Source organism: Podarcis gaigeae (assembly GCF_964106915.1).
Source record: "Podarcis gaigeae genome assembly, chromosome: 10".
Taxonomy (NCBI): Eukaryota; Metazoa; Chordata; class Lepidosauria; order Squamata; family Lacertidae; genus Podarcis; species Podarcis gaigeae.
In genome coordinates, this window is record NC_139686.1 from 75,676,026 (window position 1) to 75,702,062 (window position 26,037).

General features: G+C 44.3%; 1 protein-coding gene across 7 annotated transcripts in view; it reads right to left on the reverse strand.

Annotated features, from left to right (window-relative positions):
* The window catches only part of ITPR2 (inositol 1,4,5-trisphosphate receptor type 2), a 322,485-nt gene that overhangs the window by 188,861 nt on the left and 107,587 nt on the right, over window positions 1-26,037 (reverse strand). For all 7 annotated transcript variants that reach the window (XR_014555821.1, XM_083701231.1, XM_083701230.1 and 4 more), the window contains 7 exons: window positions 25,507-25,564; window positions 20,338-20,503; window positions 17,780-17,953; window positions 13,105-13,194; window positions 12,865-12,990; window positions 1,643-1,765; window positions 291-491 (listed from right to left, as the gene is read on the reverse strand). Coding sequence is in view for 6 of the 7 variants with exons in the window: in XM_083701231.1 (XP_083557357.1) it covers window positions 291-491; window positions 1,643-1,765; window positions 12,865-12,990; window positions 13,105-13,194; window positions 17,780-17,953; window positions 20,338-20,503; window positions 25,507-25,564 (938 nt within the window). In the remaining variant the exon portion in view is untranslated. The remainder of the gene's footprint in view (window positions 1-290; window positions 492-1,642; window positions 1,766-12,864; window positions 12,991-13,104; window positions 13,195-17,779; window positions 17,954-20,337; window positions 20,504-25,506; window positions 25,565-26,037) is intronic.

A 26,037-nucleotide genomic window follows, 5' to 3' on the forward strand; every position in this document is an offset into this window, starting at 1 on the left:
ATTTGTAAGCTGATTTTGCCTGATTCAGTTCAAAAGCACAGTTCTCTGTACATGAAAAGGTGTAAATAAAAAAGGGATTCAGTAGATTGAAAATCTCTTCCTCAGAGCCACCTACACATGCTCAGCACACACACATGCTATACGCTTCTTGAGGATAGGGCCCTATCTTTTTTCACTCATACTGTATATAGAAACTGCTAAGCGCCTTGTAACTTGATGAAATGATGATAATGAAAGTGTAGAAGAAACTGCATGTGTCAAACATATCGAGTGTAGCTGAGTTAACATACCTCTGTCATTACTGTATCTTGGCACTTCTTAACATATTTGCCGTCTGCCTTGACAATGGTTTGCAGAAAGCGCAGATATTCCACATGGCGGCCATGCGTCTCAATGCAGTGAACAAAATGCTGCACCACCCGCTCACTAATTTCATTACACAGATGGTAATTGTTTGTGAAGATGTGTCGCATGGTTTCAGCCTCAAGAAGCTAATTTAAAAACAATCAAAAAGCCACTCACAAAAACAGCAAAGATGGTGCTTTCACAAAATTCTGACTGAAGTAGTTAGAACACATGGGAATCTCAAGTTACTACTGCATAATAAAACTGCACTGGTAGGAACTGTCAGAGAAAGCTGCAGGGAAGACTTCCCAATGCCTCTAGGCAAGGTAAAAAAAGTAGATCTGAGATTTCATTTCTTGTGTTGTTTCTCAATATAGCTGTAGCTGCATGCCTAGTGTCCCCTTGGTCCATTTAGCTTAGCATTTTTTACAATAAGTGGCAGCAGCGGTCCAGGGTTTATTTCCCGTCCTGATTGAAGATGTCAGGGATTGGCCACTTTAATGTACTTTGATGTGCTTTCGAACTGCTGGGTTGGCAGGAGCAGGGACCGAGAAACGGGAGCTCACCCCGTCACAGGGATTCGAAACGCCGACCTTCCGATCGGCAAGTCTTAGGCTCTGTGGTTTAACCTACAGTGCCACCTGCGGCCCATTTAAAGGTAGAGGGACCCCTGACCATTAGGTCCAGTTGTGACCGACTCTGGGGCTGCGGCGCTCATCTCGCTTTATTGGCCGAGAGAGCCGGCGTACAGCTTCTGGGTCATGTGGCCAGCATGATGAAGCCGCTTCTGGCGAACCAGAGCAGCGCACGGAAACGCCGTTTACCTTCCCGCCAGAGCGGTACCTATTTATCTGATTTGGAAATGTGATTAGTTAATCAACCAATTAATAAATAAATAATATCCATAACCAACTTAAGATTTCTTTAATCAGATGACAGGCCTAATTATAGTGAATTAAAATAATAAAGATAAGAGCATAGTCTCCTGTGTTGTCTGCTTCTGAAAGATGTGATCTTACACATACCACACAAACACACACACAACTAAGCTAAGCAATTTGATCACTTCCAGTTCTTTGCAGCGGGAAAACAAAGGAGGTGGCCCTAGTGATCAAATCTGAAGGTCACCAACTTACTGCCCTGCAGATGTTTTGGACTGCTCCAACTCCTTATTACTGCCCTGGTCCACTGTTAGGGAAAAGGGATGTATCTGAATGTTTAGGTATATTTGAATGAAACTCTTGGTAGTACAAATGACTGTTATGCAAGAGATTTATCATCAACTCAAAATACTCACACCAGGTGTTAAAAATAAGTTGAGGTGTTTATGAAGTAGAACTTGATTCTGAGGGTTTCCACGACAGAAGTTCTGAAGGAACAGGTGAGCTAAGTTCATAACTTTGTTCATCTTTTCATCAGTCTTTGTGTCAATTCATTTTTTCAAATGTAAAAGGAACAAAGCAATAAATGGACCTGTTAAACACTTAACTGGAAATATATAAACAATATCACTTCAAGCGGCAACAAACTTCCTTGTAGGTATGGAGTTTCTGTTTCTTCCTGTGTTCATCAATGTTACCTTATTCAGTTTACCTGGTTTGCTTATGTGTCTGTCTATCTATCTATCTATCTATCATCTATCTATCTATCTATCTATTTATAATATCCCACTTATCCTTGAATTAAAACAAAGCCATCTTAGAAATACTAAACAATACTAGAAATACTAGACAACACATGACAGAAACTTTTTATAATAATAATAATTTATTATTTATACCACGCCCATCTGGCTGGGCCTCCCCAGCCACTCTGGGCGGCTTCCATAAAAACCAAAAGTACAGTAAAATATCACACGTTAAAAGCTTCCCTGAACAGGGCTGCCTTAAGATGTCTTCTGAATGTCAGGTAGTTGTTTATCGCTTTGACATCTGCTGGAAGGGCGTTCCACAGGGTGGGCGCCACTACCAAGAAGGCCCTCTGCCTGGTTCCCTGTAGCTTTGCTTCTTGCAATGAGGGAACCGCCAGAAGGCCCTCGGCGCTGGACCTCAGCGTCCGGGCAGAATGATGGGGGTGGAGACGCTCCTTCAGGTATACTGGACCGAGGCCGTTTAGGGCTTTAAAGGTCAGCACCAACACTTTGAATTGTGCTCGGAAACATACTGGGAGCCAATGTAGGTATTTCAAGACCGGTGTTATATGGTCTCGGCGGCCGCTCCCAGTCACCAGTCTAGCTGCCGCATTATGGATTAGTTGTAGTTTCCGAGTCACCTTCAAAGGTAGCCCCACGTAGAGTGCATTGCAGTAGTCCAAGCGGGAGATAACCAGAGCATGCACCACTCTGGCGAGACAGTCCGCAGGCAGATAGGGTCTCAGCCTACGTACCAAATGGAGCTGGTAAACAGCTGCCCTGGACACAGATTTGACCTGTGCCTCCATGGACAGCTGAGAGTCCAAAATGACTCCCAGGCTGCGCACCTGGTCCTTCAGGGGCACAGTTACCCCATTCAGGACCAGGGAATCCTCCACACCTGCCCGCCTCCTGTCCCCCAGAAACAGTACTTCTGTCTTGTCAGGATTCAACCTCAATCTGTTAGCCGCCATCCATCCTCCAACCGCCACCAGACACTCACACAGGACCTTCACTGCCCTCACTGGTTCTGATTTAAAAGAGAGGTAGAGCTGGGTATCATCTGCATACTGATGAACACCCAGCCCAAACCTCCTGATGATCTCTCCCAGCGGCTGCATGTAAATGTTGAAAAGCATGGGGGAGAGGACAGAACCCTGAGGCACCCCACAAGTGAGAGCCCAGGGGTCTGAACACTCATCCCCCACCAACACTTTCTGAACACGGCCCAGGAGGAAGGAGCAGAACCACTGTAGGACAGTGCCCCCAGCTCCCAGCCCCTCAAGACGGTCCAGAAGGATGTTATGGTCGATGGTATCAAACGCCGCTGAGAGATCCAGCAGAACTAGGAAACAGCTCTCACCTTTGTCCCTAGCCCGCCGGAGATCATCAACCAGTGCGACCAAGGCAGTTTCAGTCCCATGATGAGGCCTGAATCCCGACTGGAAGGGATCCAAATGGTCCGCTTCTTCCAGGCGTGCCTGGAGTTGTTCGGCAACCGCTCGCTCTATCACCTTGCCCAAGAATGGAAGATTTGAGACTGGGCGATAGTTGGCCATTGTGGCCGCATCTAAAGATGGTTTTTTAAGAAGCGGTTTAATAACCGCCTCTTTCAGTGGGTCTGGGAAGGCTCCCTCACAGAGGGAAGCATTCACCACCCCACGAAGCCCATCGCCCAGTCCTTCCCGGCTAGCTTTTATAAGCCAGGATGGGCTTTATATTAAACACAATAAAGTTATTTCATTATTTTAATATAATTAATTAATATAAAGCATACAAGAATTGGGTTATAGTAAAATTGAAATCAGGGAACATGATAAAATGGAAGATACAATAAGTTTTGAAATAAGTTAACAAATTGCTGATGTTTTATATGACAGAGAGCGCAGGGCTTGGAGGATGTGGGGAAGTCCTTTAGATTGGATGGAAAAAGAACATGGAAATTTGTTATTCTTCTATTCTATTTTCTTATAACTATCCTTTATTCTTTTTTCTGTATTTCTTAAAATTAATAAAAATATTATAATATATATATATATATATATATATATATATATGCTTTCGTAGATTTTCACGGGTACAGGAATGCAGGTTTTGGTGTCCTCGGGTGTCTTCCCGTGTAAAAGTTGGGGTGTCTAGGCGACGTTTCGACGAGGTCTCACTCGTCATCTTCAGGCTGGTGCTTTCGGCTTCTTGTTACTGGAACAGAGCGGGATCTCAATGTTTGAGTTCCTATAAATACTGTAGAGGGGGTGTGGTGTCTAGCCTCCAATGTTCTGGGCAGAGAGGAAGTTCCCAGGCTAGTGTGCCTTTTCTTCTTTTGTTCCTTAATTACTTGAGAGATATCTTGAGTGATTTCTTGAGTGATATCCTGAGTACCACTTAGGTGGGTCATTAGGTGTGGATTAGTTGCTAAAGTCTTCGTGTCTTGACCTCTTGAACTTTGTGAAGAGTTTTCCTGAGAAGATGGCTGTATTGCACTTAGTTGTGCTTTGGCTTGGCTTCGTGTATAGGGGCGAGCTGTGGTTTTGTGGCTTGTGTCAGCCAGATCTGTGTAGGGATTGCAGGGGGGTGCAGCATCCGGAGGTGCCACCATGGATTGGCTACTGGATGGTGTCAGTAATTCATCTGTGGAGAGGGTCTGGGTTTGGGTCTGGTGTGGTTGATTGGTGTTGGCGTTCTGTGTGCCTCTGGATCTGGTGTCAGTTTTTGTGGGGAGGGCTAATTTCCAGATGTCTGGCAAGCGGGATGTGTCGTCACGCTTGTTCATGTTGTGAGGGTGTTTCTCTATCTCGATGGCTTCCATGATTATTCTCTTGTGGTGATGTTCCGTGTTAAAGAGCAATTTGGAATCTGCAAAATTAATTTCGTGTCCTGTTTCTTTCATGTGTTGGAAAAGAGAGGAAGTTTTTTCTTCTTTTTTGACGGCATTCTTGTGTTCTGCGATACGTGCATTTATTCGTCTGTTTGTTTGTCCAATGTACGTGGCTGGGCAGACTTTGCAGGGTATTTCATAGATCCCTTGGTTTTCCAACTGGATTTTATCCTTGGGGTTTCTGAGGATATTGGCTATTTTTTGGTTGGTGCAAAAGGCTGTTTTGATATTGTGTTTATGGAGGATTTTGCTAATTTTATCTGTAGTGCCCTTGATATAAGGAAGGAGGGCCATGCCATTGTTTTCTTCTGTGTCTTGGTTTTTGGGGGGTGTTTCCTTTTGGATTAGCTTCGTAATCCTGTTTTGCTGGTATCCATTGGCAATTAACACATTTGAGAGATTCTGTAACTCAGTTGTCAAGTGGTCTTTGTCAGCCAGGCGTTTGGTTCTGGAGATGAGAGTCTTGGCTACGGAGTTTATTTGTGCAGGGTGGTGGTGTGATTGTGCATGTAAGTAGCGGTTGGTGTGTGTTTTTTTCTGGTAGATAGTGTGTCCTAGGGAGCCATCAGGTTTTTTGTAGATTAGGACGTCAAGGAAGGGAAGTTGGTTGTTGGCTTCTATTTCCATAGTGAATTGTATTTTGGGGTGTAAGTTGTTGAGATGTGTGAGGAAGCTATCCAGTTTTTCCTTCCCGTGTGGCCAAATTACAAAGGTGTCGTCAACATATCTGAGCCAAAGTTTGGGTTTGTGTTCTGACTTGTCTAAAGCATTGGTTTCAAAGTGTTCCATGTACAGGTTTGCGATGACCGGTGAGAGGGGTGATCCCATAGGTGCTCCTTCTATCTGTTTGTATCTTTGTCCATTGTGGATGAAGTACGTGTTGGTTAGGCAGTGGTTGGTCAGGTCCAAGATGTATTCGGGGGGATTGTATTTGTTTTGAATAGCTGTCAAGGCTTCATTAATGGGCACTTGTGTGAAGAGAGATACAACATCGAAGCTCACAAGTAGGTCATTAGGATGTAGGTTTTGCTTCTTTATTGTTTCTATGAACTGGAAGGAGTTTGGTACGTGTGAAGAGATGGATTCTGCATAGGGCTGAAGTTGCTTGGCGAGAAATTTAGCGAGATTTTGTAGAGGTGAGCCTATGGAGCTGACTATTGGTCTGAGTGGTGTTCCTTCTTTGTGTATCTTGGGGAGGCCGTAGAGTTTGGGGCATCTGGATGATTTTTCTCTGGGGATGATTCTTAGCTGGATTTCTTCACTGATAGGAGAGGCTTTTATTTTGGATTTGGTGGTTTTTTCCAGATAGGTGGTGGGATCTGTTTTTATAGGTTTGTAGGCAGGATCTTGGAGTAGCTTTGATAGTTTTGCTTGGTAGTCCGATGTGTTCATCACCACTGTGGCATTACCTTTGTCTGCTGGGAGAATGATTATGTTGTTGTCTTTCCTCAGGTTGGTGAGTGCTTTCTGTTCTTCTTTGTGTAAATTGCTTCTGGGTGGTTTGCTGGAGCAGAGGATGTTGGTGACTTCAAGTCTGATTTTATTGGCTTCATCTGGGTTGAATTTGGTTAGGCTAGCTTCGACTCCGCATATGATGTTTTCCGTGGGGATGCGTCTCGGGGCGACTGCAAAGTTGAAACCTTTGGAGAGTACTTTGGTTTCAGTTGTGGTGAGGATCCTGTCTGATATGTTATGTACTGTTTGTTTCATGGGTTGCTGTGGAGGGTGGCCGGGCTTCTGGCGTTTCTCTAGTTTGTGGAGTTTGTTGGTGTGTGTGTCTGTCTTATGTGAGGTCTCCGTTTCAGCTCTCCAGACGGCTAGTTGTTTGCATTTGTCCCAGAGTGCAGGGTGGATTTTGTTACAGAGTTTGAGGTGAAGAGTGAGTAGATCTTTGTTGGTTTGGTCTAGTAGGTATCTTTTCTTGTGTAGTTCGTTTCTGATTAGGGATAGTTCAGTTCGTTTCAGGATCCTTTCGGTGGCTGGGGTTTTAGAATGGAATTTAAGTTGGAAGCATGTGGGAATTAATTTGTTGTCTCGGCAGTTGCGTAGGAACAAGAGATCACATAAGATGGTGGCTCTTCGGACTTCTAGTTTCTCGTAGGTTCTTGTCAGCTGGAAGGTTTCCTCCCCGTAGAGGTAAGATATTTGCTTTCGTAGATTTTCACGGGTACAGGAATGCAGGTTTTGGTGTCCTCGGGTGTCTTCCCGTGTAAAAGTTGGGGTGTCTAGGCGACGTTTCGACGAGGTCTCACTCGTCATCTTCAGGCTGGTGCTTTCGGCTTCTTGTTACTGGAACAGAGCGGGATCTCAATGTTTGAGTTCCTATAAATACTGTAGAGGGGGTGTGGTGTCTAGCCTCCAATGTTCTGGGCAGAGAGGAAGTTCCCAGGCTAGTGTGCCTTTTCTTCTTTTGTTCCTTAATTACTTGAGAGATATCTTGAGTGATTTCTTGAGTGATATCCTGAGTACCACTTAGGTGGGTCATTAGGTGTGGATTAGTTGCTAAAGTCTTCGTGTCTTGACCTCTTGAACTTTGTGAAGAGTTTTCCTGAGAAGATGGCTGTATTGCACTTAGTTGTGCTTTGGCTTGGCTTCGTGTATAGGGGCGAGCTGTGGTTTTGTGGCTTGTGTCAGCCAGATCTGTGTAGGGATTGCAGGGGGGTGCAGCATCCGGAGGTGCCACCATGGATTGGCTACTGGATGGTGTCAGTAATTCATCTGTGGAGAGGGTCTGGGTTTGGGTCTGGTGTGGTTGATTGGTGTTGGCGTTCTGTGTGCCTCTGGATCTGGTGTCAGTTTTTGTGGGGAGGGCTAATTTCCAGATGTCTGGCAAGCGGGATGTGTCGTCACGCTTGTTCATGTTGTGAGGGTGTTTCTCTATCTCGATGGCTTCCATGATTATTCTCTTGTGGTGATGTTCCGTGTTAAAGAGCAATTTGGAATCTGCAAAATTAATTTCGTGTCCTGTTTCTTTCATGTGTTGGAAAAGAGAGGAAGTTTTTTCTTCTTTTTTGACGGCATTCTTGTGTTCTGCGATACGTGCATTTATTCGTCTGTTTGTTTGTCCAATGTACGTGGCTGGGCAGACTTTGCAGGGTATTTCATAGATCCCTTGGTTTTCCAACTGGATTTTATCCTTGGGGTTTCTGAGGATATTGGCTATTTTTTGGTTGGTGCAAAAGGCTGTTTTGATATTGTGTTTATGGAGGATTTTGCTAATTTTATCTGTAGTGCCCTTGATATAAGGAAGGAGGGCCATGCCATTGTTTTCTTCTGTGTCTTGGTTTTTGGGGGGTGTTTCCTTTTGGATTAGCTTCGTAATCCTGTTTTGCTGGTATCCATTGGCAATTAACACATTTGAGAGATTCTGTAACTCAGTTGTCAAGTGGTCTTTGTCAGCCAGGCGTTTGGTTCTGGAGATGAGAGTCTTGGCTACGGAGTTTATTTGTGCAGGGTGGTGGTGTGATTGTGCATGTAAGTAGCGGTTGGTGTGTGTTTTTTTCTGGTAGATAGTGTGTCCTAGGGAGCCATCAGGTTTTTTGTAGATTAGGACGTCAAGGAAGGGAAGTTGGTTGTTGGCTTCTATTTCCATAGTGAATTGTATTTTGGGGTGTAAGTTGTTGAGATGTGTGAGGAAGCTATCCAGTTTTTCCTTCCCGTGTGGCCAAATTACAAAGGTGTCGTCAACATATCTGAGCCAAAGTTTGGGTTTGTGTTCTGACTTGTCTAAAGCATTGGTTTCAAAGTGTTCCATGTACAGGTTTGCGATGACCGGTGAGAGGGGTGATCCCATAGGTGCTCCTTCTATCTGTTTGTATCTTTGTCCATTGTGGATGAAGTACGTGTTGGTTAGGCAGTGGTTGGTCAGGTCCAAGATGTCAGGTCCAAGATGTCAGGTCCAACCAAAAAATAGCCAATATCCTCAGAAACCCCAAGGATAAAATCCAGTTGGAAAACCAAGGGATCTATGAAATACCCTGCAAAGTCTGCCCAGCCACGTAAGAATGCCGTCAAAAAAGAAGAAAAAACTTCCTCTCTTTTCCAACACATGAAAGAAACAGGACACGAAATTAATTTTGCAGATTCCAAATTGCTCTTTAACACGGAACATCACCACAAGAGAATAATCATGGAAGCCATCGAGATAGAGAAACACCCTCACAACATGAACAAGCGTGACGACACATCCCGCTTGCCAGACATCTGGAAATTAGCCCTCCCCACAAAAACTGACACCAGATCCAGAGGCACACAGAACGCCAACACCAATCAACCACACCAGACCCAAACCCAGACCCTCTCCACAGATGAATTACTGACACCATCCAGTAGCCAATCCATGGTGGCACCTCCGGATGCTGCACCCCCCTGCAATCCCTACACAGATCTGGCTGACACAAGCCACAAAACCACAGCTCGCCCCTATACACGAAGCCAAGCCAAAGCACAACTAAGTGCAATACAGCCATCTTCTCAGGAAAACTCTTCACAAAGTTCAAGAGGTCAAGACACGAAGACTTTAGCAACTAATCCACACCTAATGACCCACCTAAGTGGTACTCAGGATATCACTCAAGAAATCACTCAAGATATCTCTCAAGTAATTAAGGAACAAAAGAAGAAAAGGCACACTAGCCTGGGAACTTCCTCTCTGCCCAGAACATTGGAGGCTAGACACCACACCCCCTCTACAGTATTTATAGGAACTCAAACATTGAGATCCCGCTCTGTTCCAGTAACAAGAAGCCGAAAGCACCAGCCTGAAGATGACGAGTGAGACCTCGTCGAAACGTCGCCTAGACACCCCAACTTTTACACGGGAAGACACCCGAGGACACCAAAACCTGCATATATATATATATATATATATAAGCCAGGATGGGCAAGGATCCAGGAGACAGGTGGTTGGTTTCACTCGTCCAAGCAGCCTGTCCACATCCTCGGAGGTAACAGATTGGAATTGATCCCACTCAACTTGACTAGACAGAACTCTAGCACTCTCCCGCCCTGGCCCTGCTCCCACGGTGGAGTCTACTTCTTCCCAAATCTGAGCGATTTTATCTGCAAAAAACTTTGCAAAATCATTGCAGGAGAATATGTGGCCCGTACTGGGCCCCGATGTTACAGGTGGTTCCGCTAAATTGTGAACCACCTGAAAAAGTCTCCTGCTGCTGTTTTCTGCAGATGCAATAGAGGCGGTGAAGAAATTCTTCTTCGCCGTCGCTATCGCCACTTGGTAGGCTTGACGTTGAGCTCTAACCTGTGTCCGGTCACATTCGGAATGAGTTATCCGCCACCGGCGCTCTAGCCGTCTCAACGATTGTTTCATTGCCCTCAGATCCATGGAAAACCACGGGGCTCTCCGGGCTCCATGCAATCGGAGAGGGCGCTTCGGAGCCAAACAGTCAATAGCCCTGGTTAACTCCGCATTCCAGCGGGCCACCAGGGAATCAGCTGAAAGGCCATCAACATGGGATAAAGAATCCCCTACCACTCTCTGGAAACCATTTGGATCCATTAAGTGGCGGGGGCGGACCATCCGAATTAGTCCCACCTCCCTGCAGAGGGGATGGGTCGCAGAGAAGTCCAGTTGCACCAGGAAGTGATCTGACCATGGCACTTCTTTTGTTTCACTTTTACTTAGTGTCAGATCACCAACATCCATAGAGGTAAACACCAGGTCCAAGGCATGTCCGCGGCTATGGGTTGGGCCAGACTTATTCAGGGACAGCCCCATGGAGGCCATGCTTTCCACGAAGTCCCGAGCTGCCCCTTGTAAGGTCGTGTCGGCATGGATGTTAAAATCCCCTAGGACGACCAAGCTAGGTGTCTCCAAGAGAACATCCGCCACGACCTGAAGCAGCTCAGGCAGGGAATCCTTGGTGCAGCGGGGAGGTCGGTACACCAAAAGGAATTCTGTAATGCCCCTATTGCCCAACTTCCAGAACATGCACTCAGAAAACTGGGTCTTACCAATAGGACGCCTGGTGCAAACTAATGACTTTCTAAAAATCACTGCAACCCCCCCTCCCTGCCCACATGACCTGGGTTGCTGTGCGTAAGAGAAACCTGGTGGACAAGCAGCGGCAAGGACAGGCCCATCTGCTTCATCCAACCAAGTCTCTGTTACACATGCCAGGTCAAGTCCTCCATCCATGATCAAGTCATGGATGGCAGTGGTCTTATGAATCATTGACCTGGCATTGCACAACAGCACCTTCAGGTCATGTGGGTATCCCTTGCTGATTCTAGTATCCATCCGGTCAGGACCAGACCCGGAGGCAGGAATAGTCCTCAGACAACGACTAAACCTGCCTCCTCTGGAATGACATGGTCTGGTCTTAGCGTAACTCCTCCTCCTACCCGTGATCACTCAGATCGGTTGTCCCAGTGCATTCCCCCCTGTGGAACATGCCCCAGCCATTTTGTGGGCTGGGGCCCACTCCCCGGCAGCCCTGACCCCTCCCCCTAAGAACAACTTATACAAACAAACAAAACCAATAAAACAATACAAACAAAAAAATGTAAAAAATACAAAAACATCAAAATAAAAAAAATAATTCCCCAAACCCAACCAAACATCCATCCCACCCCCACCCCCCACATACAAAAAATCCAAAAGAAATTTTTAAAAAACATTTTAAAAACACTCTGTGCCCCTCCTGCAGTGACACTGTCCTAGTGAGGCCTGTCAGGCCCCGCCCTGGGCCAGGTGGTAAGTGGCAAGAGCAGGGCCCTCAGGCACTCACTCAGGGGAGTCCTCCTGGGCAGGTTTAAAAAGCTTTAAAAACTTTAAAAATAAATCTAAAAAGCAAACAGTTAATACTTTTCCAGCAGAGATTCAGCAGGAATCCTAACTAACTTTCAGGTGGCCCTTAAAAACCATTTTATGCTAAAACAGGCCCATTCGGTTGTTTAAATTTTCTTAAGACAGGCCAGTCATTTTGTGATTGCATTGTTTTGTGTATTAAATTGTTGTACACCACCTTGATATTTCATACAAGTTTGCAGATGACAAAGAAATTTAAAATAAAGTAAGTTAATAGTGCCTAGAGACAGGTTTTGTATCCATAGCAGTGATCAGAGGAGGAATGACCACTAGGAGGAGGCGCAGAGAGAAGAAACACCCTGGTGCATCTGCAACAGCACAAATGGACGCCTTCATCTCCCCCACCTATAACAAAGCATGTCTCTCCCATATTCATCTCGATAGCCACAGCAGGTGCTGCAACCTTCCAACAATTTGACTTCACTCCCAAAAGCGCACTCCTCCACTGTCTCCCAAGACAGGAGGATGGATGCCAACAAAGTCTGGGGTGTGGGGAAGGGGGGCATGTCTGTTTGCTTCAACTAGGCTTCTTATGGGACAAGACCAGGGACAAGACCAGGCCAACAGGGCCACTGCTAAGAAGTCTCTGCACAAGTTATTTGGTTTGCAGGGGGCAGGTTTATACTTTTGGTGAAACTTAAAACACAACTCCTACAAAATTAACTAATAAATGAGGCATTGATATGAGGGATCATTTCAGGCATTCTAGAATGAATATATCAATTATCATTAAAGTAGTAACACTTAACCAACTAAAACTGATTAAAATTATTTAACTGATTTATTAGAGTGATCCACAGGGGAGGAAATATTCCCAATAACATGGTGCCTACAGTGACATAACTATACATCATCACACAATGCGTGTGTGTGTTTTAAGGAGTGTGCTTTTTCTTTAAAACTATTGTTTTATTCATGTGTCAATTTGCTTTCTCTGACACTCCACCAAGTCTGTGCAGATTGTCTTTTTGCTAATAAAGAGTTAACTTCAACTCGCTGGTGTGTTTTACTGCTGGCTCGCCCCTGTCTCCTGCTGTACAAAGGTGACTGTCACATTCGTTGCTCCACCCCAACTACCTCTGGCCCTGCCCCTCCATTGGCATGTGGTCCCCAGAAGATTGCCTATGAGCTATTGTGGCCCTTGGGTTAAAAAAGGCTCTTCAACTTGGCATAAACATTAATTACCTTCTCATAGGGTATCTGCAGAAGATCCAACACCACACTGTGAGCGCCCATATTTTTAAGCAAGCGCTGCTGCTGATGACGACATTTTTTATTCTGGATGCACAGTTTGCTTAAGCGGATCAGAATCTAGTGATAAAAGATAACATGTACTGTACATAAATACAAAGCCAGGGGAAATATGTGTTGCTACCATAGTGAGTTGCTACCTAATTGATACTTTGAAGCATTTTATCAACATACCTCCATAACAATATTGTAGTTGTTGCTCTTGTTACTGTCAATCTGAGGTTTCTTACTCCCATCCTGGACTGGACTTAAAATATTTGACTCCTATAATTAAAAAGATAGGGAGGGAGGGAAAAAATTAACTCCAAAATCTTGAAGTGCAGTACCAACATGCATGGAAACCATGTAAAACAATCTTCCACTAACAGTGGGCAAATATTAACCCAAGGTGAGCTAGAGAATTAAAGTACAGAATTCAGAAGTAAATCCCACTGAGTTCAACAGGGCTTAGTACCAAGATAAATAGGCACAGGATCACAGCCTAAAATGCTAATGTGTCCAGCACAAAGAAGGTATGATAACTGTATGAAAATTGATATTGATAATATACACACTATAAAATGTCTCTTCAATTTTTGTTATTTCTTGTTAGTATTTGGATTAGTTTTAGAATTTGTGTTATTATTTGCAGAGTGTTCATAGCAACTAAGCATTGCATATAAGTCAAAATATACATGCCCTGCCCTCAGGTTTACATATATGAGACTAGAGACCCAATGAAAGACAGGTGGGGGGAAAAGGTCAGAAGAAGGAAATCCCTCTGGGGATGTCAGAGCAGGGAAGAGGTGAATTTCTAACATGCACTGAATCAAATTTCTCCTTTTTGCTAGGAAAGAGGAGGTACAGCTTTTCAGTAGCCTTTGATCTTTATACAGTGATACCTCGGGTTACATACACTTCAGGTTACAGACACTTCAGGTTACAGACTCCGCTAACCCAGAAATAGTACCTTGAGTTAAGAACTTTGCTTCAGGATGAGAACGGAAATCATGCAGCGGCAGCTCAGTGGCAGCAGGAGGCCCCATTAGCTAAAGTGGTGCTTCAGGTTAAGAACAGTTTCAGATTAAGAACAGACCTCCAGAACGAATTAAGTTCTTAACCCAAGGTACCACTGTATTGTCTGAAATCTGGCATTTCTCCCTGAAATCCCATACAGTTACAGTAGCCATTATACAGTATTTAGCACTAAGTATCACTCCCTCTAATAGGAATGTCAGGTGATAAGTGTCAATAATATTGGAACCTAACACGCATGTAAGAAGGAACCCAAGGTTTGCGGAAGGAAGGAAAGAAGGAAGGCTAAGAAAATAATCATTCTAGTCAGTTGGAGCAGAAATACAGAAAAAGACATTGGTGCACATAGAATCATAGAATCATAGAGTTGAAAGAGACCACAAGGGCCATCGAGTCCAACCCCCTGCCAAGCAGGAAACACCATCAGAGCACTCCTGACATATGGTTGTCAAGCCTCTGCTTAAAGACCTCCAAAGAAGGAGAGTCCACCACACTCCTTGGCAGCAAATTCCACCGTCAAACAGCTCTTACTGTCAGGAAGTTCTTCCTAATGTTTAGGTGGAATCTTCTTTCTTGTAGTTTGGATCCATTGCTCCGTGTCCGCTTCTCTGGAGCAGCAGAAAACAACCTTTCTCCCTCCTCTATGTGACATCCTTTTATATATTTGAACATGGCTATCATATCACCCCTTAACCTCCTCTTCTCCAGGCTAAACATGCCCAGCTCCCTTAGCCGTTCCTCATAAGGCATCGTTTCCAGGCCTTTGACTATTTTGCTTGCCCTCCTCTGGACACGTTCCAGTTTGTCAGTGTCCTTCTTGAACTGTGGTGCCCAGAACTGGACACAGTACTCCAGGTGAGGTCTGACCAGAGCAGAATACAGTGGCACTATTACTTCCCTTGATCTAGATGCTATACTCCTATTGATGCAGCCCAGAATTGCATGGGCTTTTTTAGCTGCCACGTTACACTGTTGGCTCATGTCAAGTTTGTGGTCAACCAAGACTCCTAGATCCTTTTCACATGTACTGCTCTCAAGCCAGGTGTCACCCATCTTGTATTTGTGCCTCTCATTTTTTTTGCCCAAGTGCAATATTTTACATTTCTCCCTGTTAAAATTCATCTTGTTTGTTTTGGCCCAGTTCTCTAATTCAGTGTTCCCTAACCTTGGGCCTCCAGCTGTTTTTGGACTACAACTCCCATCATCCCTCGCTAGCAAGACCAGTGGTCAAGGATGATGGTAATTGTAGTCCAAAAACAGCTGGAGGCCCAAGGTTGGGGAACACTGCTCTAATTTGTCAAGGTCATTTTGAAGTGTGATCCTGTCCTCTGGGGTGTTAGCCACCCCTCCCAGTTTGGTTTCATCTGCAAATTTGATCAGGATGCCCTTGAGTCCATCATCCAAGTCGTTGATAAAGATGTTGAATAAGACCGGGCCCAAGACAGAACCCTGTGGCACCCCACTTCTACCCCATTAACCAGGTCATCAACATTGGTTAGGACCAGATCTAAAATGGCTGTTCCTCTTGTTGCTTCTCCCACTTTCTGGACAATGAAGTTGTCTGCAAGGCCAGTGAGGAATCTGTTTGACCTTATGCTCTTGGCTGAGTTTGACATCCAACAAATATCTGGGTAATTGAAGTCCCCCATAACTACTATCTCCCTTTCTTTTGCATGCTTGGCCATCTGTTCCAGGAAGGCATCATCTATGTCCTCTGTTTGGCTTGGGGATCTACAGTAAACTCCCACAATGAGGTCACTGTTATTCTTCTCTCCCTTAATTTTGACCCAAATGCTCTCACTTTGGCTTTGAGGTTCTAAATTTTGGATGTGTGGCACCAAAACAACTTCATGGTGAGTACCAGTACCTGTATCTTTAGAAAAAGACATTGCCAGCAGTGTTGTTTTTCTAGAAAAAGAGGTGACAGAACCCACCACAAACACCTCCCTCATTCTCTTAGAATGGCAATGGTGTGTTGGGTTGAGTGAGTGAGAGTGTATTCTTTCATTTCCAGAAATAGAAAGAAGATTTAAGAAGCAGCGAAGTGCTGGAATGTTTTCTACAGATGGACACATTCTATGGGAATCATTTTCTGAACACGCACAGTTCCTACAGGAGACAGAGAGCTGTTGTTCAGTTCTGTATTATCTCCCTAGCCTGCAAGATGTAGGAAGGAAGTTTTGCAGTTGGTAAGTGTCAGGGAACTGCCATCGGCTCAGGGGTGAGAGGGGAAAAGCCGGGTGGATTACAGAGAGCCCCCAAAGATCATGGGAAGCAGCACCTCCTCAGCGGAGGAGAGTAACCACGACTCCAGTGGAGAGGAACTTCAGGGCTGAGAGGAGGCGAAGCGGTGCCAGGACACCTTGCCTGAGCACAGCGGGGAGGAGAGAGGTCCTCCCTTACCCACGTCCTCCCTGCACAGTAAGCTTCCGCACCGAGAGGGAAAGCGCAGATTGGGTGTCAATAAACTACTCTGTTGGGGAATGTTTAAGGACCGCCCACTCACAGATTCTGCCAGTGAATGAGCGAGCCACGGAATAGTGGCGCTCTGCATGGTGAAGGGTTTTTGGCACCAATAACAAAGCTTTACAGCCGACCAGGGAAGCATTTCCCTGATTGCTCTTGAGTAACCCCCTGATATCCTTACAGTAAGCAAAGCTAGGACTTCAAGCATAGCAGCTGTAGTAGATGCTTGAAAATAGGAACAGTAAGGCATTTTAATGCCTGCCAAATAAACTAATTACTTGACTGATCTTTACTGCTTTCATGAGTGTTTTATTGCTTTCTGTGGGAAACTTGATCTCTGATATGTTTTGAAGCAGCTGCACAATGCTGATTACCCGGCTGATTTTAGGGAGCTGGCACACGAAGCAAAAGTGTGCTTTTATGATCTGAAGATCATAAATTCCTCACATGGCACCCAACCGAGAGGTGCCGAAACTAAGTTCTAGCCAGTTCTGGCTGTAAAAAGCCCTGCCCTCCAGCTGCTGCTACACTACAGCTTCCATCCTCTCTGTTGGCCATGCTGAGTGTTTGTGGCTAATGGGAGCTGGAGTCAATAGCCTCCCCTAACAATTGATAGGACCTGGGTGTGGTGAAGAGAAGTTCCAGCACTACTGGATGTTAACATCTTGTGCCACCTGGATCTGGTGCTCAGTAATACAGGTGCAGGGGCTTCTATTCTTCTATTCTCATGAGGCCAATGAAGGCCCAGCAAGTCAGCAAGAGTGCTTGGGAGAGACGTTAATGCTCACTGTTCCCTCAGCAGTGTTTAATCAGCCAAAGGCCTGGAAGAAGAGGAATGTTTTCGCCTGATGATGATCACAGGGTCTGGGTCAGTTCATATGGGGAAAGGTGGTCCTTGAAGTATTGCAGGCCTAAGGCTTTATATGTCAAAACCAGCACTTTGAATTGTGCCAAGAAACTAACTGGCAGCCAGTGCAGTCAGGCCAGGATCACCCAAACTGTCTTGCCCAAACTGTCTTGCCCTGGCAAGTAACCTGGCTGCAGCAGCTGAAGCTTCTGCACCATGTGGGGCAAGCAGCCCCACATAGAACACATGGTGTAATCCAACCTAGAGGTTATCAGAGCAAAGACAACAGAAGTTAGGCTATCCCTGTGGTGGTGCAGATGGGCTGAAGCAGCTTCTTACCAGTGAAGTCTACAGAATGCAAACATAAAACAAAACTCTGGTGAAATGTGTTTTAGGAACATTTTAACTGTTGCCCAGTTTTACTGTGTAAACCAGCTTGAGAACCTTTTATTGAATGGTGGCATATAAATATTCTAAATAAATAAAAGTGAAATGTGCAGGGATCAAAACAAGAACACCCACCTCAATGGGCTCATCGCTTCCTTTTGCCTGACTTTCGCCCAGCTCTCCGCTTTCATAACTGCTGTTCTTTTCAACCCAAAGTTCAGATTTTTCTACAGTAAGCCTTAGCTGGTCAAGATCAGCTTTAATTTGCTTGTAGTTATCCACATCTTGATTAGACACCAGCAACTGAACCTGTAAATCCCAAAATTTCACAAAAGTTTCACTACTTTTTTTTTAAAAAAAAGATGTCATCAGAGCTGCATTTTGTACTATAGTTGCAATCAACTCCTTGATTTGACTTTTTATAAGGCCCATTGATTTTTTTTTACCCTTCAACAGATCACATTAGCAAGCCAAAGAATATTTTTTATACATAAAAGCAAGAGAAATCATATGGTTCACCCATTGATACACATCACTTATTTCTGCATCAACTGATTACTCAACAATTGACAACTTGCAGCTAAATGTATGAACTAATTCAATGGAGAATCACTCTTTTGGTGAAGATATGAAAGTTCCTTCTCATCTCATTTGATGTACGATGGCTCACTTACGCATGCAAATTGCCACTTAATGCTTTAGTTGCCTGGTGATTAACATGTATGAACAAACCAGTTCAAAAATAAAGATACTGAATGTGGACTTTACATCATTGGAACACCAAGGTAATATATCATTTTAACTGATGAAAGAAAATGTGGCAATCACTGAAATTATGAACTCCAAATCTGAACAGTGATAAGAAAAATGATAAACTTGAAACAGAATTGGGAAGTTACGGTAATATGAAAACATTTGAAAAGAGACATTTCAGGCATCTAGTAAGAAATGAACAAAATGTAAGTTATTTAAGGGGGAAAACACATTAATGTGTGTGAATTCTTTGGATGCGCCTCTGCAAAATTAATCAAATTAGAAAAAATGGTAACCTCCTTTTTCTTTTTAATATGGGGGAAATTGTCATTTTCTCCTAATTCAACTAATTTTGCAAGAAGACATACAGATCCCTTTTTGAACATCAGGGATTATTTCCTTCATAATGCAATAATATGGGGGGGTTCCTAAAATGACTTGCAATTTGTTCATTTTCTGACAAGATGTCTAGAACATCTTTCTTTAAAAGGTTTTCATTATGATTTCTCAATTTATCAACATCTGTAAAATTGGTTACAAGGCTACATGCTTGCAAAGATTATTAATGAAGACATTGAATGAAACTGAAGTTGTCAGTTTTCCCTACATTAACTCTATAAATACTGTGACAAGGCTCGTATGAAGCAGTACAGAAAGATAACACCTAACATCAGCAAATATTCCTCTACTGCAGAGGACTCTTGCTATTTAAGGATTTGCATGTTTTTCTATATAAACATGCAAACGAACAGAAATCTCAGCTAGCTACACCTTTGCAGGTTGGTGCCCATTTCTTCCCAACAATGCAGATTCAGAATTCTGTTACATAATTTATGGATGACTTCATTAATTAGATTTTAAGAAAAATTCTGCACCAGGGTAAGTTAAATACTATGACACTGGGAAAAGACTATAACTTAGTGGTAGAGCATCTGACATGCATGCAGAACATCCCAAGTTCAACCCTTACTGTATCCAGGCAGGGCTGGGAATGTTCCCTGTCTGAAATCCAGGAGAACCCCACCGGCTCAGAATAGGCAATACCAAGCCAGCTGAACCAATGGGCTGACTCAGTGAAAGCAGCCTCCTATATTCCTATCACATCAGATGCCATGTCTTTAATTGGCCTAAATTATGCAGATAAACAACGCTTGTATTGTTGCTCTTATTTTGCAGAATCTATTCTGCAGTTTTTTTGCTATAAAAAACCAATTCTCTTTTTTGCTAAATTTGGATGGAGAAAGAACCTATACAAGGTAATGAAGCCTCTTACTACTGTTTGAAATTGTTATGTGAAATTTCCTCAAGCTTTGTCCCACATTTTAAAGAACAATCTTTGCAAATAGAAAGGCAAGAAAGTTGCTTTAAAAAACAATCTGAGTTTTTTTAGGTAGGTGGACACTGCAGGTCATTCATTATTTTTCTGATGCTTTTCTGCATTTACATAGCATCCTGGCACACACAGCCTTGGGTATCTCTTACTCCTGAATAATCATCTCCCATCTTTTGCTGGAGCAAGTTCATTAATTTCCCAATTAGGTCCTTTTCCTGCCACAAAACATGCCAACCACTCAGCTGTCACTTAACAGAGAACTGCAGCTAATAAGCATAGCACCATTTTAATGGAAGGTAGAAGGTCATTATGCAGCAACTGTCAAACACCAAAAAAGAATCTTCTTTCCTACTTGTACAAGCTTGGAAGAGGGAAAAACTTTGCACGCTGTATGCCTCTGGTACAGCCCAGTTAAAACACTGCAGTAAGTGGGTCAGGGAGGGTTCTCTCTCCTGAAAAGCAGCATCAGACAAGTCTCCAAGTCTTCCATCAACACAGACACAGGCACTGCATAAATGTTCTGGCTAAATTCTATAGGAGGTAGACTTACTGACATACATCACTAGCAACTGAAAAATATGTAAAGAAATAGCTTTAATTGGTCTACCTGTTTAAAGGCTTGCAAAACTTCTGCTCGTTGGCTGAAGTGTTTAAACAACAGCTGCAGGGCTCCAGAAAGCAAAGGAGGGTAGTCATGCATAATAAGGTGAATGAGGACTCGCAGGAATGTCCTGCCACCTTCATCATCCAGCTGCACTGCATTTTTTTCTTTTCTGCACAAAAAACAAAAAAACAAAAAAACAAGTGAAAACATTCGGCCTGGTAAAAAGGATAAAAACCCAGCGCCTTGTTCACTCCTTTCTCTCAACACAGGGAGTTGACATAAGTTGTTGTTGGCATCTGTCTGTCCTGAGAGACAATGGAGTGTGCCTCCAGGGGTGAAATCAAACTGCTGTGTTAGTTAGCAGCACCGAAGTGACCTCTCTTGGGGTGTGTATGGGGGTCATGGGCTACCCAGACAATAAGAGCCTGCTCTCGGCCTTGCTGATGTGGTCCAAAGGAAAACAGAGCAAGATGTTTGACACTTGCATGGCTGTAGGAGCTCCCAGAAGGAAGTGAACAAGGCACCATTCAACTGTCTTGGGGGCTTCACTTTGGATTTGTGTAGGGCTATGCCACGAGGATGATGTCAGGATGATGTCAGCAGCTCCCAGCTGGTTGCCAGGAAAGTATAAAACCAAGAAAAAGTTTATTACCATGCTTTTTTATTTCAATATTACAGAGAGAGGCTATAGAACCCAGCCTCTTGGATAATGGTGTTGTGCTGAGTTAATCTCCACCCCCCACACACACCTCTCCCACCTCCTCATTTGTCACTTCTAAGGGGGCTGCTTCATGCCTTATGTCTTTGAGCTCTTTGCCCTCCTACTTTTAAGGCTTGCCAGGTTCTGGGAGGGGGGAGGGGGGTCTGGAATGCTTTCTAAAGACCGTGTCAGTCAGTTGCCGTTCTGGTCCTGCCTCTTCCTCTCCCATTATTTCCCAACTGTTCCCCTCATCTGCCTCTGAGCTGTGACCTCCCTTAAACCACGGTTATACATCTAAACTTTCATCCTCTTCCTCCTCCCTGCAGGGGTCAGGATGGGGAGACGGTCTCCACCATTCCTCCTCTGCCCAGTCCCTGAAAGCAGCAGAGGGTTAGGATCAGTTTTCCTTCTTCTTGATGTGCTACCTTCCCAAGTTGACAATTCCCATCCAGCCCTCTGAACTACAGCACGTGCAGAAACTGCCTTCTTGACCATTGGACTCACTATTGGTCTCATCCACTCAGTCCGCCAAAGCCTGTCTTTACATGCAGGGGAAGTCCCTAACTCACCAAGGGTTTGAGACCCCTTAGCTACCCAAAGAACTGTGCAACTGAATCTATGAGCCTGGTACACCAGCCTCCCAAGGCCACATAGCAAGTCATTTTGGGATTGAAGGGGGAATTTCCAAAGCAGGATCAGGAAGAGCCCGTGTATTCATAAGCTTAATGTAATGAACACACCATCTCCAAGCGAAGGTTTGCAGCCATCTGCAGAAAGTAGCCAGGAACAGAGAGGCTTGGATTTCACTCAGGCAGAGGAGAGCCGACAGCTGCAGGCTTCGCCTCTTCCTGACCTTGAACCGTAGGCTGATAAGGCAGTAGCTGAGAGCTGGCTGGAATACAGCCAAGCTCACAGGAAGCACAAACAGGAGCGAAAAGCGAGACAGACAGCCTTTCGTCACAGGAAGGGGAGGCAGATGACCCAAGGAGCCCGAGACATAGACGAATAGGATGGCTGATAGACAGGAAACAAAACAAGAGACGTAAGGGTCACAGGTTCAATATCTTCTGTCGATGCCAGAAGAACTCTTCAGAAGGGCCAACTTAAGTAATGATGCCAGATGCTTGGCTAGAGCAGTCTGGAGCTAATTGCTTGTTTTTGCAATAAATCCTCCTTTTTAATTACGGACATTTACTGTTTTCTCAAGCCAGGAACCTGGACTCCTAACAGATTGACCCTTCTCAACAATTATTTGCATTAGTCGGCAGTTGAAAAAGCTGATAATGGAAAGACAACAACAACTCCCAGCTGCCCGGGGGGGGGGGGACAGAAGGAGGCCAGAACATGCCTGCGGATCCTTATCAGGTATTGTGGCAACATAATCTGGAATTGAAGGCACAGATCAATAGCTCGGAAGGAGTGGTGGGGGAGCAGGGCAGACAGTTGACATGAGATGTGGAAGACAGTCCAAGAGCCTAGTGCTGCCCCGCCCCCTGTGATTTTCGGGAAAGCCCTCAGAGTACGTGGCCTTCAAAACAGCCTTCCTTTATTTCCTGAGCCTTCGAGGGGCAGAATTTCAAGACGATAGAGAAAAGGTGGCATTCCTCATTAGCCTCTTAGAGGGAAGAGCTCGACATTGTGACCCCCCTCATGTTAAGCAATGATGTGGTACTTGCCAACTTGGATGCCTTCGTGAAAACGATGGACAGCATATTTTTAGATCTGATGCGGGAGGCGGCACTCGCCCAGAAGCTCATGAGCCTCAAGCAGGGAAACAGGACAGTTGCAGAGTATTGGTTGGAGTTTCATATGTACGTCCCGCAACTGGGATGGGAGGGGAAATCTCTGGTTGCGTTATATAAGGCGGGGCTGAATGAGCAGATTTTGGGTGAACTGGCTTCGATACCCCCATAGCCTACACTGCAAGCAGTTGGGCAGGCTTCATTACAGCTGGGCTTGAGACTGCAGGAGCGCACCAGGATACACCGAGGTCAGGCAAGGCCTTTAACCCCCAGTACCTATGTGCCAGTGGAGAATGTGAGCTGCTGGTCCCAAGAGGAGCAGGAAGGGAAGGGAAGGACCCTATGCAACTGGGTGCCACCAGGAGGGTACTTTCCTGGAATTTCACCAACTGAAAGGGAAAAACGTTGGAAGGAGTGGCTCAGCAACACACATGGTGCAACAGTGTGCAGACAGGAAGCTCCAGGGATCCCTGTCAGGGGCGAGCGTGGACCCAAAGCCTGAGCACATCTAAGACCCCTGGGAGCGCCCCTGTGCTCTTCGTGAAGAAACACGACACCTCAGAGTTGAGGCTCTGCAATGATTACAGACTCCTGAAGTCTGTAATCACTGAAATCTGACAGTGCCCAACCACTATCCCCTGCCACGCACTGGGGATCTGCTGGAGAGGCTGAGATCAGCAAAGATCTTCACAAAGCTTGACTTGAGGGCAGCTTACAACCTCATACGGGTGAGAGTGGGAGATGAGTGGGAGGCCACCTTTTGTACAAGATACAGCAGTTTCGAGTACCTAGTCATGCCGTTTGGATTACAATCCAGAACTGCGATGTTCCAGGTGTTCATCAATCATGTGTTGGGGGGGGGTCTGGTGGACTCTACAGTGTTGTCTTATCTAAATCTCTTGATTTACTCAGACACCCTGGAAGAATGTGTAAAATACATGGAAGAAGTGCTGCAGCGGCTCAGAGAAAATTGGTTGTATGCCAAGTTAGAAAAGGGTCAGTTTGACGTGACCAAGGTGGTGTTCCTGAGCTATCGCATCACCCCTGATCCACACATGGATCCTGCCAAGGTGAAGGCAGTGCTGACATGGCAGGAACCCAGAACCAAGAAAGACTTGCAACGATTCCTGGGTTTCGTGAATTACTACTGTAAGTTTATATCCGGATACTTGAGACTAATGTCTCCCCTCATGGATTGTTTAAGGGGTAAGAGACTGTTCCGATGGACAAAAGAGGCCCAGAGGGCCTTTGAGAGACACAAGGCCATGTTTGACTCAGAAGAGTACTTAGCACATCGCGAGAAAACAAGAGACGTAAGGGTCACAGGTTCAAACTGTCGATGCTGGAAGAACTCTTCAGAGGGGTCAACTTAAGTAATGATGCCAGATGCTTGGCTAAAGCAGTCCGGAGCTAACTGCTTGTTTTTGCAACAAATCCTGCTTTTTAATTACGTACGTTTACTGTGTTCTCAAGCCTAGACTCCTAACACTTAATATGGTTCTAAATAATATGCTACTGGTGGAAGGAGACAGAAGGAACGAGAGCACAAAGTAGGCTCATGCTAGGGTTGCCATTTTCAAAAAGTGAAAATCTGGACACAAAAGTTGTTTTGTGGAGTGGTGATCTTTTTTTAGCAAAATCTCAGGGGGGAAATGACATTTTTGAGCTATTTTAAGGAAATTTGCCAAAAAATAAACACTTCTAACAGGAGCCCTAGCTCAGGTTCAGCTGCACAATAAAGCTAATTGTACTTACCACAAGTGGGTAGCAACCTAGGAGCTGTGACCAAGGTTTGTTCTTGGGTTTACAGCTCATGATTTGCCTGGTGCAAGACAAACCATGAGTCACAGCTCAGCCAAACCATAGCTTAGCAGGAGGACTAGAGGAAGAGCAATATGACTACAATCTCCTTTCTAGGAACATGTCTGGCTTAGCATTATGTACGAACCAGTTCAGTGTAACAAGAGATATTGTGTGTGTGTAAACACACACACACATGTCACACAACAAAACTAGTTATAAACAATACAAAATAGTAAGACCAACAGCATAAAATCACTTTAAAACCACCATAAACTAGCAAGCGTAAAGAACTTGATGCAAAAATGTAAAAGCACTATAAACTGAAAAACTCTACTCAGTTATGTGTCTGAAAAGCTATGGCTTGATCACTAGATAGCTCTGACAATGAGGTTTATCTTATTATTTATAGGTTGCTTTTCAGAGTATCCTCTTCTAAGCCATCTCACAATATATCAAAAACATTACAGCCATAACAAACAAAACACATAAACCAAACACATAAAATATATAAGTAGCCTGACCAGATTCCATGATGAGAGGTGTTGCATTTCTGGAATACTGAAGCTCACACATTGTTCATTGGGCTCATTTCAACAGCTATTTATTTATTTAGTCAACTTAGAATATCTCAAAGCAGTATAATATAACCAGCAAATAAAAACATTTTTTAAAAATCAAATATTCAGTCTATGTCTACTAGATAGAAGCTACTGTGATTCAAGGCTGAGTCATTAAAAAGTTTATAAAGCATTCTACAAATTAAAAGTTCTACCACTGAAGTAGCAGTACATCAGCAAGCAGGAGAAAGGGAAAAGAGTAAACAGGAAGTGTTTGTTAGTATTACAAAGCAGGAGGATGATGGGGGGGGGGGGAGGCGAAGTTGGCCAAGTATAAAAATGGAAGGAATGGAGCCATTTTAGAGCTTACCTGCCAGCAAACATAGTTTCTGCTTCAGCAGCAATTTCATCTATATTAGGAACAACTCCTATGAAATGAGATTTTGGTAAAGTTAGCAATACAAAAATTACTACACCCCCTTACTTATTTTGTCCTAGGAATGAACGACCATGGTATGACACAAAAAAAGAAATCAAAGGACACTATTACCACATTATCCAAGGATGACAGCAGCTCACTCACTAGCCTTTTGACCACAGCAACCTATGCTTGGTCACATAACCCACAAATAAAAAGCAATAAATAAAAATAGGGCAACTAAACTTCAAGTTACTGAACAAAACAGAACACCTACGTACGATCCAATTCTTGGAATGCATGTTCAAACAATACTCAACCTCTGGACACAGGGAGCAGGCACTTTCTCCTCCACCAAAAATCATACCTAGAACGTAACAACTAAACTAGAAAATAAAGTCCCTGAATCTGTGATCTGACTTTGCATTACAGAGCCAGAGAGATTTCACCATCAAATAAATGCAGTACCTATTACATTCTCTG